Genomic DNA, 15,526 nt, shown 5'->3' with positions numbered 1-15,526 from the left:
GGCATATTCTACAATAGAGGCCATAAGGTAGCCTGCTGTCCTTGCTTTGCCACGTGGTGAGATGTTTAGTAGGAGATGCATTGAATGTCTCTGTACAAGGGTTGAGAAATGAAGAGTGACACGAATTATGTTTGTGTTTTGGAGCAGCAATTATAAAGTGGACTGTGCGTGTCACAAGGGGAACCGGAATTGCCCTGTGCAGAAACGTAGCCCAAATGCTGCAGAACACCTACCTCCACCTGTTTTAGGCACACTAATTGGGGCAGAAACACGCCGGCGAAAAGCCCGTCGGAAGGAACTAGAAATGGAACAGCAGAGCGTTGCGTCGGATGAGAACAGCAGCCAGCAAACGGAGGAAGTTCCTGAGGGACCTGCAGCAGTCAGTGACAATGAGGTAAAACCTTTGGCCCCTTGTTACGTATATTGTTATCGTTCAGTGGTGTGAAATCTGATCCAATAGCGCTGGAGTCTGCAGAACAGAAACTGCAGGAAGCCTTTTTTAAAATCTTTAGCAGCTTAAATTGCCGCAGAAATGTTCATAGCTTTAAAAGGGTACTGGGTGTTGCTGATATACTAAGACTGGGCTTCTCTTTCAGGTGCCAGAGAAGGAGGAGAAACAAGAAGGGGAGAAAGAAGAGCCTGTAGATGAACAGGGAGCCTTGGTCCACGGCCGACGGGCAAGTACCTCTCTCTGTCTGGGTATCATCACCCTTAGGACTTGCTTCATGCAGTGACCAACAGGTCCAGTTGGTTATTTCACTTGTTTCAGCACAGATCCCAGTTGTTAGTGGTTTTCAGTAATTTGATTAACAGCAGCAAAAAAAAAGTGGTAAAAAAAACCACCCAGGTTGACTCCATATCACAGAATTTTTGTTAGGATGCTGCAGATTAGGAGATATACAGCAGATTTGTTTCCTGATTGAAAGGTTTAACTGTTACTTTCAGGACTGTTCTGTAGTCTAAAACGTACCATTAGCAGAACTATCAGCACCAGATTCAAAAAAGGTAATTGTACCTTTTTTATCTTCCTTCTGCCCTTCCTTATTGCAAGTACAAGAATTTATGGCACGATATAGAATCATAGCATACTTTGAGTTGGGACTTGCAAAGGTCATCTAGTCCTATCCCTCTGCAATGAGCAGGGACATTTTCACCTAGATGGTATCATGAACCAGAACCTGCTCTTTGTTAAAACTTAACCTGTTTTACTGGTGTAGATTTGTTAAAATGTATCTGTTCCCTGTATGGGCTCAGAAACACATTGCCGTGTGGCGAAAAGGTAGGATCAAGGGACAGAAGTTTAGCGAGAGGGATAGACCACCAACAGTACTATTGGCACTTACTAGGAAATATCTTTGTGCTCCCAAACTGTTCTTGTCTAAAACAGTTGTCATGATCAAAATATTTCTTGGTGCTCTGGGGTCTTTGATAACACAGTCCTTTTTCAGCCTTCATCTGTATTGAGTAGAGCTGGTGGGTTTTTGTCTTGTGCTTCTTCTGGCTCCTGGGATTGCTGCCTGGATTAGAATGCTTTATGCATGTGAATGATGCCGTTCTGGTTCTCCTTAATTCATTGATTTAAATAAACAAGCAAAAAATCCAAACACACAAATAAACCAACCAACCAAACCAAAAACCCAAAGAAGAAAAACAGAAAAATTGCTCCCATCCTTTTACCAGCAACGAATGTGTTGGAACTAGCAGTTCCCTATGTTTCTTTGCTCACTAATACCACCACCTGTCTTCCTCTGATCAGAGATATGGATCTTCTAAGTCTGATTTTCCTGAGAATGCTTTAAATGTTAAAATAGTGCAGCAACTTGCAGAGCCTAGGGCCATCCAGAGATCCTTGGATTATCTCATGGATTTTTTTAGAGCAGATGAGATAAAGCAGTCAGTTTCCACTGAAATTTGAATGAGAGCAGTCATCCATCAGACTGGCCTTTAGCTTGGAGGGAAGATCTCATTTTAATGCAGGGAAGCTGATCTCTTTCTGGGACAGAATAGTTCAATAAGTCTAAGTGAAGTGTTAGTTTCCCATGAGCCTGTAAGCCCCGTTCCTGTAGGTTGCACCAGTTAATCTGCTTTAATGCGATTCAGTTTTCTATACTTGGCACCAGGTAAATACCCATATCTATAGTTTCCCCTGTCTCTGTGTGTGTGTGTGTGTATTGAATATTCTTGAACAGAAAGCTGTAAAAGGCCAGGCTGCTGTGACTGAGTACTACTGTGTGCTTAAAGATACTTTCTCCTTCATCAAAAATCTCAGAAGACACTTGACCCCACTTTTTAAAATCCACTTGATTCATCCTGTTTCTTGCCAGTCACTGCAAGGTTATTGTACTGGGCCTTTTACATGCATAATTACCAATTATTTCTGACACAGCTAGGTGATAAGATTTCCTGTCCTTTCTGTTTTCCTAACAAATGTATTTGGTTTGCCTCTCTATTCTATCATGTTCTGTTTTTCTTATCCACCATGTAAGCTGCTTAGACCAAAGCTTTTATTTTTGAGCTGGGTCATCTCCTGACATCAGGAAAGGAATGAATCTGGATCACTAGTCAGTTTGTGTGGTGTGTTGTACTTGCTGAATTACTGAATCGCTTACTTCTGTTGCCTCTGGCTTCTCTTTGCTTCTAACGTTTGGTCATTAGCAAGTAGCTCTGTTTGTTTCCAAGTTGCGGTTTTTAATTCTTCAGAATTATGCGTTTCCTTGTGGCTGTTTTATAAATACAACTCAGTAGTATCTAAGTGGTCCTATTTAAGAACAAAGTCGAGTTCTTCTAGTTACTCTATGAACACATGATTATGTTGTTGTTATTCTGGGAAATTTGCCATGGTGAAAAATGCAAATAACTGAAAAGAACTGCTTCCCTCTGTCCCCTGTCTGGCTTTTGTCATTGCTGTTTGGCAGTTGTTCTTCCTCCTCTGCTGCTTCCCATATCTGTTCGTGCTTTCTCTTCCTTATGTGCATAATTCACCATGCTGACTTCAATTTATTCTTGTGTTCCAGTCACGGGAGGACAGGAAGGTAGAAGCCATCATGCACATGTTTGAGAACTTGGAAAAGAGAAAGAGGAGACGAGAGCAACCTTCAGACCGTAACAGCACTGATGCTGAAATCAGCGTCAGTTCTGAAGCTCCTGAGCCGGAGGAAATAAAAACAGAGACTCCTGAAACTGAAGATGGAAGTTCAGCACCGAGTGCTCCTCCCCAAAACGTTCCTAACAGTAACAGCAGTACTGGGGTTAACACGCGACGGTCTTCGCAAGTAGCGGTAAGATGAAGATAGGACTGTTTGATACCTTCTACCAAACTCAGAGCATATCTGGTCTCATAAGACGGTTCAGGTTGGGAGGAGCTTTGTGGACTCTCTAGTCTGTTCTGAGTCAGGTAGGGTCAGTTCTGAGGTCAGACCAGGCTGGCCAGGGTTGTACTGAGTCTTGAAAACCTCCAAGGATGGAGATTCACGGGCCCTCTGGAAAACCTCTTCAAATTCATAACTGTTCTTATAGTGAAAAAATTTGCGCATATCCAGTCTGAGCCTCTCCTTTCAGTGTATGTACATTGATGCACCACTGCATCATCTTAGTGGCTTCAGGCTGGTTGTAGAAAGACTGCTGTTACATCCCATTCAGTCCTCTCTGCGCTGAACAAGCCTGGCTCCTTCACTGGGTGGGTCCCTTCTGTGCTGGCGTGAGCTTAAGCTGGATGCATAACTGCAGTGATGGAGTTCTTTACCCAATCTGCTTTGGATGCGTGTGTTCCCATTTTATGGCAGGGCCCAGACACTTGGCTGGAATGCTCCATGTCAGCTCAGGTCAGGAGTAAGAGCAGTTACCTTGAGACCAGCAGCAAGTTTCGTATTGCTGCTTTCTTCCTAAAGACCCGTGTTCTGGTTGATCCTTTTACGAATGCAGAAGACAAAACGATAATTTGCCAGTGTTGAAGGGTCCCCAAGGCCATCTTATGAACCAACACAGAGTCCGACAAGATTTTGAGAGTCAGGTAGTGTCAATCTCAATTCTTGATCCTGTATGCAGAGGAAATGAATATTCTTAGGGGCTCTTGGACTAATGACAGTTTATATTGTAGGAAGCTGTCCCTGAGAAACCGGTGACTAAGCCAGCTCCAGCAAAACCCTCCAGGCCCCGACCAAAAAGTCGTTTCTCTCGATACCGGACCAGCTCAGCACAAAGACTGAGAAGACAGAAACAAGCCAGTTCCCAGCAAGCTGAACTCGCACAGGCTGTCCCAGAGGAAGGAAGCACTGCCAGCTTGGTAACCACAACAGATGTCAGCAGTGTGGAAGGGCCAGGGGAAGGCAGGCAGTTGACGGGATCTGACCCAGCTGCTGTCTTGGCTGCAGGATCTCAGTCTAATCGAGCTGCAGTAAAGTACCCCAAAACAAAAAAGGTAAATATGATCAAGTGCTCAAAGGTGGGATGGCAGGCTGGGGGGTATCCATTTAGGACAGAGCAAACAGGTTAGCTTTCAGCTTAGAATTGAAGACCAAGAGGGAGTGTGAATGCAACTGTAATGTACAAGCTAGCATAAACTTGTAAGGGGAAAGAAGAGAAATTGGGGAAGATTGCAGGCAGCTGCCACATACTGTGCATAAATTAGATGTTATAGGTTTGTGTTAGAAACTAGTTTTGAATGAAGTGATCAAGTTCTTGGAGAACTTTTAATAAACTGAATGAAGTATAAAATCAAGCTACTTCTGTAACACTGGATTACTTGTCATTGTGCCTGTCACAAGTGAGAATTGAGTTTGACACAGGAAGTCCTGCCTGTGTTCTTCCTGTTGAGGAGGAGAGATGTTCTGATTGGGCATTGCTTCCCCATACACCACATTGTGCCACATTGCCTTTCTTCACCTGTGCTGGTTGCATTGACATGTGTGTTTTCTCCCTCAGTATCTTGTTACTGAATGGCTGAACGACAAGGCAGAAAAGCAGGAGTGTCCTATTGAGTGTCCTCTGCGCATTACTACAGACCCAACAGTTCTGGCAACTACCCTAAATATGTTGCCAGGTCTCATCCACTCCCCACTGATTTGTACCACACCTAAACACTACATTCGCTTTGGTTCACCTTTCAACCCAGAGAGACGTCGGAGGCCCTTTCTGTTGGATGGAATTTACAGCTCCTGTAAAAAGGTATGTTCGCTCATGTCTTCCCTTCATGGGCTGTATGCTCATCCAGCTCTTACTGGCCCCCTTGTAAAGCAGTTGTGTCCTCTTGGAGTTTATTTCCACATATTCCTGCTGAGCTGGTGTGTTGATGCAGTGTCCAGACTATGACTGCTGACTTTTTCCTAGTCCCTGTTCTGTTACTCCCCTCTTAGAAACATGTACTTTCGGATCTGCAGTGGCTGTTTATTATCCAGCGTATGCGATTCGAAGAATGTTAATTGTTGCCCTTAAAAAGTTTTGTTACTACTTTCACAGTCAGAGGATGGTTGGTATTGTGGGGATAGGACAGTGTCGCAGAGGACCTCGAGAAAACAGTGCCCCAGTCAAGATTCTTTGTCTTTGGAAGAGCCTTTGTTTTAAAAGCTTTGAGTTTGCCTGTTTGCAAGAGCAAGTCCACAGCTCTTTGATTGGGATCACAGACAGCCTATCTGCAGATTCTTGAGGCCATGCAGGAAACCTGAACTGAGCCCAGCTGTGGATTTAATTCCTCCAGAGATGGCCAGTAAATGCCAGTATTTATTTATCCACGGGGAAACGGTAGCCAGATTAGTTTGCTTGGTCAGATTTGTATCAGAATCCATCTTGCTTGTTGGCTTTGCTCGGAGACTTTTCAAGTTCCTGGGACCCCGAAAACAGTTATGTGGAAATCCTTTCTGATTGAACTGTCTTGGTAGCTTTCAGAGTCAGGTACCATTTCCTGGTTTCTTTGCTTTCCTTTGTTTGAAGGTGTTTTTCCTGAGAGAATCTTTGGACTTTACTGTTTCTGCCTTCAGCCAATTTGTTGTCATGCCCTAACAGGCACCTACAAAAAGAAGCTGAGGTCTCTCTTTGGTATTTACTTTTTTAGGTAAAACTCTTCATGGTTCATATATAGATGTATGAACAAAACCTTGTCTGTTTCTGTGTGCCTGGGCAACCTCCTCAAGCATCTTTGAGAACTGCAAGGTTTGAGCTGCTTTTTGAACTTGAACAGTTTCTTTGAGCCTCAGGGAAGAGAGAAGCATCCAGAGTGAAGCTGGCAGAGTTATTTGGAGTTCTCTGCTCAGTTGCTGTGCAGCTACCAGCAAGCTCACATTTGAATGAGAACTATTGTGATGGAACAAGTCTTCTGATCTTTTGCTACATTTGACTTTTTTCTAGTCAAATGATAATTCTCACTGCTGGAGAGGGAACAGACTAATTTCAGTATGGATGACTTTCATTTAGTCCACACCTTCCTCAAAGCTGAGTGTCCCAAACTGGATGTTGGGTTGCAGCTGGGACATTTTCAAAGCAGAAAGGTGTCTTTTAGCCTGTTAGTAAATTTTGTGCATCCCAGTATGACAGAGTTTTCTTTGACAGGTTGATTTAAACTCATTCAGTTCATGATTTAGTGTGTTTGTTAGAACAACCCATTAGTTTTCTAGCCTGTAATTTTGGAAGTGGTTTGTTTTGGTTTTATATGGTACTTTGTTCTAACCTATGCTAAGGTGTGCACTGTTTTTCCTTGTCCATTTCCCAGTATAGTAGGAAAATTGTGAATGCTGTCATCCACCATGTTTCTGTTTCTTAATCTGAAAACTTAAATACAATGTCTATTCCATTATCTAAATCATTAATAAAATACTGAAAGCTGCTGTTTCCAGAACAGATATTGCAGAAATAATTTGATAGATTTCTGCTTTTTTAAATGTAGCTATTTAACTGTTCTAGTGAGGGGTTTTGTCCATTTTGTAGGAGATCCCTAGCTTTTTCTTGAAAAATGCTTGCTAGCATTTGGTGGTTTTATGACTTAACAGTCTGGAGATGTAGAAGTCTGCTTCTGATATTCAGGAATGTTTAGAAAACTCACAGGAAACACCTCCTTTTCAGCCAGCTAAGGTCTAGAAGTGGTCCAGAACTTGATGACATTGGTCTCTCAAGACCTGATCTTTGTCTTGTCTACTTTTGACTACTCAGCCAGGGAGGTTGATTTATAAAGGCTGTTGAAATAGATCACATATTTTCTTGGATTGTCAGCAGGCCTCATCCTTAAACTACTGAGAACTGTGCCAAAAAATTCAGCTGATGATCTCAGTTTGCATCCAAAGCATGGCAGTGTCTGAACCTCGCAAGGAAACTGAACTGTAACCTGCTCTCACGTTAATCACACACTGTACAGTGACTTGGCTGTCAGATCAGATGCCACCTTTGAGGTAGTGGTGCTCCAGACTGGCTGGCACTTCTCACTTTTCCTGGTGGCCGCAGTGGAATCCACTGAGTTACATTTGAACAGAGAAGAAGCGTCTGCTGTACAGTAGTGAAGGCCATCAAAGTAGATCCTGTCACCTGCTCTTCATCAATGCAATCTTCTGTACAGTAGTGAAGGCCATCAAAGTAGATCCTGTCACCTGCTCTTCATCCTCGTGTTGAAGTTTTCACTTTGAGGCCTCTGAGTTTCTGATGCACTTTCACGATAGCTTTGAGGAATCATAAGACATACACGTGTATCTCTAATAGGATACACATTGCTGGCATGCAGATGAACTGTGGATTGCTGAAAGGTAAAATTACAATTTTAAACCTCTCTGGGAGAAGAAAGGTCTGGTAAAGTGAGTCCCCTGGGTAAACTGCACTAATGAAAATTGCTGTTTGCCTTTTTTCAGCAGCTTGCTCTCATTTTACTGAATCACCTGAGTGTTTTCCCTTATACTGTGGCAGTTATTTTTATAGTAAAGATAGTTCCTGCTTGCCATCAGGAGTCAGTTTGTATCAAGATACAGTGGTAGCACACCTGCTGCAGCAGCTGATTTGCTGAGGCTTCAATTCATGTTCGCTTTTGTGAGGTCTGATACATTCTTTATTGTCCGTGTTCAGAAGACCACTGTGACTTTTATCTTTTTTATTAGTAGTTGAAGAAAAGGTGCTTTTTTTTTCTTGGTTTACCCTCCTTGAAAACTGCTGCTTGTATTTTCATCAGATTTTTTTTGCTCTGTGTCTCTGGCAGCAAGCACAGTCCTGAAAGACTTGTAATGTGATTAAACTCAACCATTTATCTGCTGGAATTGTTAAAGCAGAATCTGTGTTAAGCTGTAATATGCCTTAGTGGAGCAGAGGTCTCCTGTATTTGTTCTCCTGGGCAAGAAAAAGCTTTTTTTGCAAAACCCAGGGGATGTAGATAGTCCATCACATTTGTGTCCCTTTTCTTTTAAATTATGATTGCTTTTAGTAGCTTTTAGGTGCCAGCATTTTGCATTTTATGTTTATAATTTGCCCTTTACCTATCTTTGTGTTACTGCTGAGATTGCTGCTCCCAGAGCACATCCCATCAGGAGCGCGGTCAGCCCCATCGCGGTGGGTGGTGGGCTCGGTGCTGACAGCTGTGTTCCAACAGCTCCCGCCTGGGCGCACGTGAGGGAGGTAATCCCGGTGTTCCGAGCAGCCTGCCCTGCTCCACAGGAGTGTGGGAGTCTGAGTGCATCCTGCGAGATGACATAGAAAGTACCCGAGGAGTTTCACGTTTATGTAGTCTCGTTCTGTTTCAGCGCTGGATCAAACAAGCCCTGGAAGAGGGGATGACTCAGACCTCACCAGCTCCTCAAGAGAACAGAGCCCAGTGTCTATACCAAAGTAACGAGAACAGCAGCTCCTCCAGCATCTGCAAAGATGACACAGGTAAGTGCTCAGCACCATCAGGGCAGCACTGGCCCTGGAGTCAAACTGGGGGAGTTGATGAGTAGCAAAGGCAGCTGTAAGAGTGATGTCTCAGTGGGCACTGCTGCCTGACAGCACAGCTCTGTGGTAGGTGAGAATGTTGCTCTGTTGTTCACTGAAATTTCTGCAGACCCATTCTAGCTTGAGCACGTGTAAAGTTTCTCAGTATTTTCCTGTAAAAAGATAATCATTTAATCTTGCATCATCAGCCTCAGTGCTGTGTGATCTTTTGTACAATAGAAGGGATGGGGGGGAGGTGAGTACAGTGTTACCTCTTTTCAGCAGGACGTTGTTAGATGGGCAACTAAATACCTGCTGACTGTAGGAAGATACAGGAATGTCTTACAGGCACATATGTATTTGGCAAATGACTAAGTCTCGAAGATGGAGAAGTTAAAAATCTATGAGTAAAGGAACAGAATGGTTAAATACTGTGTCTGAATCCTTTTACAGAGAAAGAGTGTGAAGATCTGCCCAGCCAGGGATCAGTTTTCGAAGGATGACAGGAGGCTAGACAACACAGAGGTTATACAGAATTGATTATTGAAAAGTTAGCTAAACAGGAAATGAACAGAATGCCAGAACCAATAAATGTACGTCCTGAGCAAGAACTGAAGAAGCAAACAACTGAACTGTAGAGTTTACTGATTCTTTTTTATTTTTTTTTTAACCTGAGCATCAAAAAAGATTATTATTTTGAAGAGGAGTAGGCCTGAGGGAAAGGCTTTAATCCTTTGTGGAATTGAAATGTATTTGGGCTGTACTGATGTAACCTATAGGGGACTGTTAGGTTCAGGTAGCGATAATTGAGCTGCCTTTGGTTTGTTTGTAGCAGTGACAGTGACATGTCCTCTGACCCCTCTCCTTCATTCTCCTCTGCTCTTTTTATCCTTTCCTGTCTTCCTTTCCCCTAGCTCCTTCTTGTGCTTACTTCTAGTTGAAATATTTCCATGTTCACTGCATGTTCCTGATTATGTGTTTTTCTACTGTAGAAGAATTCAGAGGTACTTCATTAGTAGGAATCTTTTATAATTGCATTGAAGATTCCTGGGCTTCATTTGGGCTGGGGAAGGAGACTTGCTCGTGGTTAAGGTTAATGGTTCAGCCCTGTCCTCAGCTCAGTTTGCTTTTCAGACTTGCTGAGTCCCCTGAAGAAGTGGAAGTCTCGCTACTTGATGGAGCAGAATGTTAAGAAGTTGCTGCGGCCGCTGTCTCCCGTGACCCCTCCACCTCCCGTTCCCTCAGTTCCCAGCTCAGCGAGCCCACAGCTGGCTACACCCTGCTCGTCACTGCCCGGAGAGGAGGAGAGTCGCAATGGCTACGGCGTGATGTTCTCACCCATCCCCTCTCTGGCTGCCAGTCGCTGCAATACTCCACTACAGTTCGAGGTAAATCTGCCTGGCACTAAGGGTGCTAAAAAGAGGAGTGGGAATACTTGCAGCAGGGGTGACACTTGGGAGACCCTCTTTTTGGACTGTGTGGCTGTACTGCTGAGCAGCATCACAGTGTCAGCCTCAAGAGCACTGCTGCCTTTCTCCCCTGCTCCACTTCTGACCAAATCTCCTGCTCTGTTAAATGTCAAACCTCAGTTTGTAGCCACGAGTAACACTAGTTCTTACCTTTTTTTTTTTTCCCTATGTCTGCAGAGTAGCTCCCAAATTTTGGAGGTTTTACAGTGATCTTTAATCATCTTTCCCACTTCAGATCTCTGTGCCAATGTGGCTTCCAAACCCTGCCTCCTCCAAAGAGTGCAGTAGTGTTCCATTTCTCAAAGGCTGTCTGCCGTTCTCACCTTCTCTTTCCCCAAACAGCTTTCAGTAATCCCAAGTGTGGTAGAAATACTTTACATCAGCTTCCACTGTATTTTTTGGTTTTTCTTTCCCTTGATTGGGTAGAAAGAAAATACTGTAATACCTTTGATTTCTCAATATTTTCCATTTGCAAAAATCAGCAGCAGTAGTGAGCAGGCTCTGTAGGTGGTTTCCATTGCTCTAAACTCTGTGGGAGAGTTACCAGCATTCATCCCACCAGGACCTTCCACTTAACCGTTGCTGCTCTGTGCCTGTGAGTAGGGATCATGCTGTTTGAAGGTTTAGTTTTGTTTTCTAGCATTGTATATTTTCATTAAAAACCCATGGAACTCTTCAGGCCAGCTGCTCATGCTCTGCCAGTTAGAACCATTAAAAAAAAATGGTGCAGTGATGGACTGCTCCATACTAGGGACTATTTTGCAGGAATCCCTCATCCGTTTTGCAACAGGTGGTATTTTTTGTGGTATTTTTAGCTTAGTGTGCTTTGATTTTCTTTGTGAGCCCTGTCTTGTAAGGTATTTGAGAGGCAGCTCTGTAGAGGTTAGCAGGGAAGATTGTGGAGCACTGAGGAGAGAGGTGAAAGACTGTTCCAGGCAGAGAGCTCGATAGGAAATGATCCTTTCCTTGCAGTGGTTAAGGAGGCAGCTCAGAGCAGTGTTGCCAGTCTAATCATCCCTTTCCTGTCCCACCATAGTGTTAGTTAACTAGCCTTGATTTCACTGGATATCTATAACTTGTCTTTTGCCCTTTTGCTCTTGAAAAGAGTCTTAAGAACTCACTGGACCATAGGCTTCTTCATTCAGACTTTTGTATTTCCTCCAATGCACCTCATTCATAATCTCATTGTTTTAATGTCATGTCTGTTTCATTTAGTTATCATCAGTTCTCACTGGAGGGAATGCATCTCTCTAAGTTTAAAGCTTTATACTTCAGTCCTGTGGCCCTGTGGGAAGAGAGTGACAGGGAGATTCTTCCATCAGTTCACAAGCTTCCTCAAGGAAGCAGAAGCTGTGACTTGCCATCTTGCCTTGCTCAGAAATACATTTTTGAAGGCTTTTAAGAAACTTCCGTCTTGACTGATTTCCTAGCTGCTCTCTGAAAAACTTGTATCATAAGCCTTCTGAAGCTCTGGTTGTTGGCTTTTTACAGATCAAGTTTTTTCAGACTGTTTTGTGACCTTTTTAGACTGGAAACAAATTAGAGGATGGTTATACCCTGCGTATTCATAAGAGTGACTAGAAGCATGAGGACATGCATCTACTTTTTCTGTGGAGCTTGTCAGAATTCTTTTTAGTTAACAAATTTCAGATTCTCAGTTTTCTAAGGATTTCTGCTTTGCAGAAGATGGTGAGTCCTGCCATATTTCTCTGGGAAACCTTCTCTGATTCTATTTTAGGCCTGCTCATTAGCATGGAAAGGGAAGTGCTTGGGAAGGAGCCCTTAACTGTGCTGTCAAGGGCATACACTGCCTTCACTGATAGGTGCTCAGGTGATATGACATTTCATAAAGCTGGCTGTCCACACCTTTTCTCTTGACTTTATCTGGAAAGGTGACCCACAGTGGATTGAAGGAGACTGTTTTGTTTTATAGTGTAATGTCTGTGAAACGTCACCTTAATGTTTGAGGGATCTTAGTTTACTTTTTGGGCTAAACCAGGCTTTCCATGTCTCCCATGTTCTCAGAATAAACACCATAAATTTCTCTATATTTCATGGTGCAAACTCTATCTGACAGCATCAGAAATATAAAGAGTAAGATGCTGCTTTTCTTCATGTTCATGTGCCGGTTTGGGTTCCAAGTTGCATTCTGAGATGCAGTAACCCAGTCCTATCTGTGCTCCCGGGATAGTTTTTGTTTAGAGTAGCCATTGCTAACCTGCGTTGCTTGTATTTTGTACATTGTATTTTGCTTCTCGACTTTTTAAGTAGATGAATAACTAGATGCTTTTCCCTCCTCTAGAACGTATCCTCCCCCGAGAGTTCCCCTGCGCATAGGCCCGAGTCCATGTCACCTGAGGTAGTTACTGCACCTGGGCCCGGGAGCGCGTGTGCCTGTGCCTGCGGTGGGAGGGGAGGGATGCGGGGCATGGAGGCACTGGGGATAAGGGCGGAGCATTAGTCACGACAAGGCTGAGGAGAGCTCTCAGGGTTGTCACAAGAGAGCAAACAAATTGAAGACTGGAATTTTTGATTCACTTGTTGGCCCTGGTGGGAAGACTTGATATGTCTCGGCTGTTGAGGGGACTCTGCAAATGCCATCATCAGTGTCAGACCCAGCCCAGCAGATAAGTGGTCTGTGATATTTACTCAGCAGTGCCAAAATGACTGCTGGGGAAGGGAAAGCTTTCCCCACTAGTTTTGACTTACAAGCACACAGTGGGGCACCTGACCTGCTCTCTTCAGCCTTGGCACATCTAAAGCTGCTCACTTGCAGACTGAAAATGTTGAGGAGATGCCACAAAGTAGTATTTTGCTTACCTACTGCCTTGTTGTAAAATATGAGGCGAACTACCTTGCTCAGAGACTGTTTCATAGTAGAAAATATGTGCTCATCTCCAATGTGGTGGATTACTTGGAGCTGTAATACAGTAGGGGAAACGTTCTCAACGACAGCAGGAGAGGAGAGCTGGTGCCTGGTGCTGCTGTGTTTTTCCCTCTGCACTGCAGTCCTGCAAAGAGGATGAAATCTTGTCAGTTATACTCATTGTCTGAGATCCCGACATATTAACGTGGTGAAGGAGATGATTATTCTGCTGCCCTGGAGGGTTTTTGGCACTTCAAGTAGATAAATGGATATACTGTTGTATCAGTGCCTAATGCTCCAGAAACTGTGACAGCACAAAGATGATGCCATCGTGGTTTTGTTGCATATTGTAAAATGTAGAAATGCAGTAAAAATTAAATGAATGTACTATTGTTGGAGATTTCCAAAGCTCACAATAACTGAAAACAAATGACTTAGATGTCCTGGGTATTTTATTGTTAGGAAGTTAGTAGTGGCTGACTTGGGAGAGTCAAGAACTTGGCTAATATAACAGCAAAAGGACAGCAGAAGTTTTCTGTTCTCTCTCCATAATTAATATAGCTACTGCTATGTGTTAACATCAACTTGGGGACATATGAGGCAATTGAAAATGCTGGTTTTAATTCACTGACTGCCTGGGGATAGTGCCAAGCCTTATCCTCTTGCTGCAGAAAGACTGCTGAAGGGGAAAGGGCATCCCATGCTGCACAGCTGAACTGATCATTGTTTAGTCTGTGAAATGGGCAAAACAGAACAGGGAGAGACCCTACAGGGTAATCAGAAAGGAACTAGGAAGCAGGAGGCTAGCATTGTACAGAGCACTTTCTGACTTAAATTTCTCTCCCCACCCTTGCCTGACACTTTTCCTGACTTCCCGCCCCCCCCGCCTGTATCCTTCTCGGACTTTCCAGGTCTGCCTCCGATCCGACCTGGATTCGAAGGGAGGGTACTTGGATTCCAGTGCAAACACCTGCCAAGAACGGCCATCGCTGCTCAGCTTTGGATCCTCTGATGTGGCTCCACAGCCCTCCACAAACTCTACTTCAGAGATGAACTTCCCAGGGAAAAGTGGGGAAGCACAGATGCTGCTACGAAGCTCTGATCAGGCTTTTCGGACAGAGTTTAATTTAATGTATGCCTTCTCCCCATTGAACGCTATGCCACGTGTAGATGGGTTGTTGCGGGGGTCTCCTCCTTTGGGAGAGAGGAAGCCCGTGAATTCGGAAGCGGGATGCTGCAGATCTCCTGCCGAGGGGTATTTCGGCAGACACGAGTCGGGGCTGCTCAAAGAGACGGCGCACGGCTCCATGTCCCCCTGCGGCGAGAGGGCTTGCGAGGGTGCCAGGGCCGCTCCCCAGAATCCGCCGCAAAGGAAGAAGGCAAGTATTCCTGAAACAGAAATTCTTTGGTTGCAGGAACCTCTGTGGGAACTGTAAACACCACGGGAAAGACTTACAGGGAGAACGAAGAGAGTCTGGGCGACTAATCCAGGCATCCAGTGCCTGGGTGAAAACAGTTGTTAAAAGAGAGAGAGTTACCCTTTAGGCAAGATTTTGATGTGAGGTGAAAGGAAAAGACCACAGTGAAAATACCTCTTCTGGGAGCACAGAAAGTAGAGCAGGATGCTGGCAGCTTTCATCAAGAGTTGTTAAAATGAGACAAGACCCAGAGCAATAATACAGTGCAGCTGTACAGCTGGTGTAGGTGTTATTTATCAGGATGAAAAGGGTCCTTAGTAGGTGAGAGGGTCTAATGTTTCAAAAGAAAACAGAGTCTGTTTATTAGAACATATTAGAACGTTTCCATAACATTGCATAGAAAGTAGATGAAGGTCATTACTTAAATGTTAGCTCTTTGAAACTAAAACCACAGGAATATGTTTTAAAGAAAGCAAATACTCGTTTCTAATAGCAGGCCAGTGACCCTCATGGGACTGAAACTGAGTGAAAATGGTAACTCAAGGTGGTGCTGTGATAAAACTGGGTACTTGTGGGACAAATACTGATGCCTTTTCCTGTGTTTGGATTTCTTTTTTTATGGCAAATGTGGTAACTCAGATCACTTGTGTAATTGTCCAGCTGGATGGAATATCTTATTTCCGTTTCATTTCTGGGGGCTCTTGATTTTTTTTTCCCTTTGGTTTTCTTTTAAAGCTACACTTATCTTAAAACCTTCATATGTTGAGTTACTTTTGGAAATACCCTGTTGAATATTTTAACATCATAAAGCCTTCTGTATGGGCATTGAGTCATAGTTGATAAATTCTTCAGCAGAGCTGCCTTCTGTGAGTCCTTTATGGTTCCTTGCCTCATAATAACTC

At 43.8% G+C, this 15,526-nt stretch overlaps 2 protein-coding genes across 4 annotated transcripts in view; one reads left to right on the top strand and one right to left on the bottom strand.

Annotated features, from left to right (window-relative positions):
* Positions 1-15,526, top strand: part of SETD5 (SET domain containing 5) — a 64,963-nt gene that overhangs the window by 40,182 nt on the left and 9,255 nt on the right. The window contains exons 12-20 of the mRNA XM_050313118.1: positions 148-394; positions 597-677; positions 3,015-3,278; positions 4,097-4,417; positions 4,921-5,163; positions 8,703-8,832; positions 10,006-10,259; positions 12,643-12,699; positions 14,118-14,585. Of these exons, the coding sequence (XP_050169075.1) occupies positions 148-394; positions 597-677; positions 3,015-3,278; positions 4,097-4,417; positions 4,921-5,163; positions 8,703-8,832; positions 10,006-10,259; positions 12,643-12,699; positions 14,118-14,585 (2,065 nt within the window). The remainder of the gene's footprint in view (positions 1-147; positions 395-596; positions 678-3,014; positions 3,279-4,096; positions 4,418-4,920; positions 5,164-8,702; positions 8,833-10,005; positions 10,260-12,642; positions 12,700-14,117; positions 14,586-15,526) is intronic.
* LHFPL4 (LHFPL tetraspan subfamily member 4) overlaps positions 8,792-15,526 on the bottom strand; it is a 28,385-nt gene continuing 21,650 nt past the window's right edge. Inside the window, exons 5-6 of one of the 3 annotated variants that reach the window (XR_007628706.1) lie at positions 13,161-13,351; positions 8,792-9,044 (exon numbers count right to left, since the gene is read on the bottom strand). Coding sequence is in view for 1 of the 3 variants with exons in the window: in XM_050313138.1 (XP_050169095.1) it covers positions 13,251-13,351 (101 nt within the window). In the remaining 2 variants the exon portion in view is untranslated. Of the gene's footprint in view, positions 9,045-10,252; positions 13,352-15,526 lie in introns of those variants that run through there. The other 2 variants (XR_007628705.1, XM_050313138.1) reach the window with 2 other exon arrangements.

The sequence above is a fragment of the Myiozetetes cayanensis genome, unplaced genomic scaffold (assembly GCF_022539395.1).
Source record: "Myiozetetes cayanensis isolate MyiCay16 unplaced genomic scaffold, myiCay2020 scf18, whole genome shotgun sequence".
Lineage (NCBI taxonomy): Eukaryota > Metazoa > Chordata > Aves > Passeriformes > Tyrannidae > Myiozetetes > Myiozetetes cayanensis.
This window is presented reverse-complemented; position numbering and strand designations above follow the sequence as displayed.